Source organism: Marmota flaviventris, chromosome 9, assembly GCF_047511675.1.
Source record: "Marmota flaviventris isolate mMarFla1 chromosome 9, mMarFla1.hap1, whole genome shotgun sequence".
Classification (NCBI taxonomy): domain Eukaryota; kingdom Metazoa; phylum Chordata; class Mammalia; order Rodentia; family Sciuridae; genus Marmota; species Marmota flaviventris.
In genome coordinates, this window is record NC_092506.1 from 44,421,668 (window position 1) to 44,425,273 (window position 3,606).

The 3,606-nt window shown below is 42.9% G+C and overlaps 1 protein-coding gene across 1 annotated transcript; it reads right to left on the reverse strand.

Moving 5' to 3' along the window:
* Positions 1 to 1,914: 1,914 nt before the first annotated feature.
* On the reverse strand, positions 1,915 to 2,862 carry LOC114093831 (mas-related G-protein coupled receptor member X2-like). The gene has a single exon (XM_027936745.3). It carries the CDS (start codon positions 2,860 to 2,862, stop codon positions 1,915 to 1,917), a length of 948 nt encoding a protein of 315 aa, XP_027792546.3.
* Positions 2,863 to 3,606: the final 744 nt, after the last annotated feature.

The window sequence follows — 3,606 nt, forward strand, 5'->3', positions numbered from 1 at the left end:
TTACTATGACATTAGTATTTGTGTCTGATAACTCTGTAAATGACTTTTCATTTAAACAAAGAGTTAGTTTAGGTTTACTTTTAGTAATTGATAAACATGTTTCAATAACAGTAGAGTTAAACTTTGTATTTTCCCTTTCATTTAAAGTTTGTTGAGCTGAAACATAGGGAATTACAATCAGTTGAACAATAGAGGATTTTTGGGTGGAGGTTGGAAAAATGGATTCCCCCTCCTTTTGCCCTGGGTTGGTAGGTTGTAATTTTTTACAATACAGCAAAAGGTAACTTTTCATATTTTGGTTGGTTAGTAGAATTTACAGCTAACATATGAGACTACCCTTCCTCAACAGTTTGTCCCAAACACTCAATTAAGTCGACTCTAGCTGGGGGCAGGGTGGTTGCCAATAGCCAGCCACAGTGGCACTGGCAGTGAATTAGTTAAAAGAGTGTACTGGAGAGGCTCCAGAAGAGCTAGGGACAGCATGTTGCTGTTGGAGCTGCACTGATTTAAAGAGGCCACATGTCCGGGCACAGAGGGAAAAGAGCAGGCAGGTTGAGAAACAGAAGTCTTATCCATAGTGTTATGACAAAGAAACCAGGCTTGAAGCACAGGAATAGAAGATTGTGGCTCCTCATGAAACATTTCACCTATCTTTTCCAAATCTTTTAAATTTGGTAATGCACTTTTTGGATAAAAAAGACAGCAAGAGCTTATCTCTGTCAGCAAGGCAGCAAGATCAGCATTATTGTGGTATGTCTAGCCTTGCTAAGTAGGAGATAAAGCTTGGCTCAATGATGTTGTTGAGACATCAGAGAATTACCCATAGCTGACTGATTAGGGATCTGTGCCAGCGGATGAAAGACATGCATGAAAAGCCTTTTTCAGGCATAAGTAATCTACTCTCTCGGTTACCTGTCAATATCCAGAAAGGTCTCTATTAGAGCAGATTTTGTTGTCTCAAACTCTCTGTGGACTGGGAGGCCGTTTGGGGAGAGAACTCTTCTCATGCCCCAGTGTTGGTCACCAGTTGTAAGGAATAATAATAAGGGGAGACTCAGAGACAAGGAGCAGAGGCAGGAAAGTGGCTGCTTGTCCAAGCAACCATGTTTATTTATACCAGTAGGTTACATTAGGTCATTTGTACCATAGCTACATTATTGTTTAGAGTATTAGTAAGGTTACTTAGTCTGCAGTTTCACTTCAGTTTCAATACACAATGTCAGGAGCTTTGTGCTGCTCTTAAGAAAATCCATTGTCTAAAGTTACTGTTAAACAGGCAGATCCAGGAGCACCAAAGCTTGGTGAAGCTTTGTAGTTATCTAGCAAGCAAGTTCCTTTATTCCCAGGAGTTATGTGCTAAGATCAAAGTCAAAACTGATAAAAATCTCAACACAGAGCTTCCTCAAGAAAAACATTGCTAGAGTGGTCAGGCATCCCATGTCTTTTACACAGAAGTTTCCCACCAGCCAGGCATTCTGTACCTTTGCACAGACATTTCCTAGCACCCAGGCATTCTGTGCCTATGCACAGAAACTTCCTAGCCACCAAGCATGCCACAATCATGCTTATGGCATGCTAATCAATTATTAGAGACCCCAATCCCAAACACAGAAGCCCTACACTAAATAGAACTTATGATTGTGATAATTTCATACACATACTAACAAGAATAAATTAATGAGCATTTTAGTTTTTGCAGCCACTTGATTTCTGTTACAATGTATTTATCTCTGCTGTTGTCATGTGAAAGCAGCCACAGATAACACATCAATAAATGGCATCTCTATTTCTATATCTCTCTCTACATATATCTATATCAATGTAAAGTTTTCACCTAATACAATCATCTATTTATCTTCCAGAGTTAATACTTCTTTGAAACAATACTTTACTTGAACTTGCAGAATCACTACATTAAGGGACAACTGGACTCTCTGTTGTTTCCTGAGGAAGGCTTCCTCCACTTTTCTTAACCTCAGGTGTGTCCTGGAAGGCCTTCCCCAGAACCAACTTGAGCGATGGTTGCTGCCGCCAAAGGTTTTGTCCCCGCCTACAGGAGCCAACAAATATGTAAATGATGGGTTTGGCACTGCTGTTAATACAGGACAGAAATAAAGCAGTCCCCTCAGAAAAATGCAGAATCACATCATTATTATGAATCCACAATGACAGAAACCTTAGGATGCCTATAGGCAGGCCACAAAAGAGGAAGACTAGAACTATGAGCCCAATAGTTACATACAGCCTGGTCAGTGGCACCCTCCGAGAGCCACAGAGGATTCTGACGAGCAGGGTGAGACTAGATATAGAGAGAACTATAAATAAAAAAATCAGCCACAAGGCTGTGATAAAATAAAATGTCTGACACCAATAGATTAAATCTGTAGATAGGAATTTACAGTGGATCTCCTTCAGGATGCTCAGCAGCAGGGACAGGGCCCAGAGTAGGGCACATATGACAGCTGACGTGTGTCTCGGACGGTGGCAGCGGTACCAGATGGGATACAGGATGGACAGGCAGCGCTCAGCACTAATGGCGCTCAACACGCTCAGGCCTGTAAGGTAGGAACAGGTCATTACAATGGGTAAGTAGTTGAGGATGAAGGCGAGAAAGGAAAGGAAAGTGAGGTTGAGTTTGTTCAGAGAAACTATAACATGAAAACAGAGAAAAAGGAAGTCGGCTCCCGCCAGGTTGAGGATGTAGACTGAGAGGGCGTTCCTGTGCATGTGGAAGCCCAGAAGCCAGAACACAACTGCATTTCCCACCAGCCCAATTTGGGCAATGATGAGGGTTGGCAAGCCCAGGATCGAGGTCCAAAAGTTGACAGGTTGAGGATTATTCCAGTTACTTCCGTTCACCATTGTGAATTCTGTCCCCTCGGCTGGGGTGGTTGGACTTATGCTCAGAACCCCTCCACTGGAGCTGCTAAGAACAAAAAGAAAGTCATGAGTTCCTGCTGCATAACCTCTGAGTCCCAGGACCACCCTGCTGTGTGGGAATTACTGTCCCTGTGTCACAGGGGAGGACACAGATGCTTGTAAAAATTATTTAAAAAAAGCCCAGGGGGTCTGGGGTCCTGGACTCAAACCCAGTTCATGTCGACTGTAAACGCTGTGCTGGCTGCTGCTGCACTGGTTCATCTACTGACAGGAATATTCTATGGTCCAATCATGCACATGGACGCCCTTCTGTTCCTGCCAGAGTTTATGCCATGTCTCCAGAATTTCTTGAGGAAGGAAAAGTCTGGGATAGGATCTGAGATACCAGGAAAGAACTGTGGACAAAGGCATTAGCCTGTCCTGGACCAGAATTTTTCTCTCAGGTTCAGAATTTTTAAGAGGCAAAGATGATTCCAGACCATACTCACAAGTAAAAATGCTGTATATAGGAGAACAAAGACTGCTTTGGGGATCTGATATGAATGAGACCTCTTGGTAGGGCAGGTATGAGGGTGATTGGGCCTGGTAGGCTAGTAATGGCTAAGTGTGTCATAGAAATGTCTCAGTGTGTCAGCCACAGAGGACAGCCACACTATGTTTATCCCTTTGTCGAGATTTGGTGCTACACACTGTATTCTCAGTAATTATTCAGTGAATGGATGCATG

What these genes read in the sequence shown, in the direction of transcription:
- LOC114093831 (XM_027936745.3), bottom strand. Translation starts at nt 2,862, where the DNA reads ATGGTGAACGGAAGTAACTGGAATAATCCTCAACCTGTCAACTTTTGG.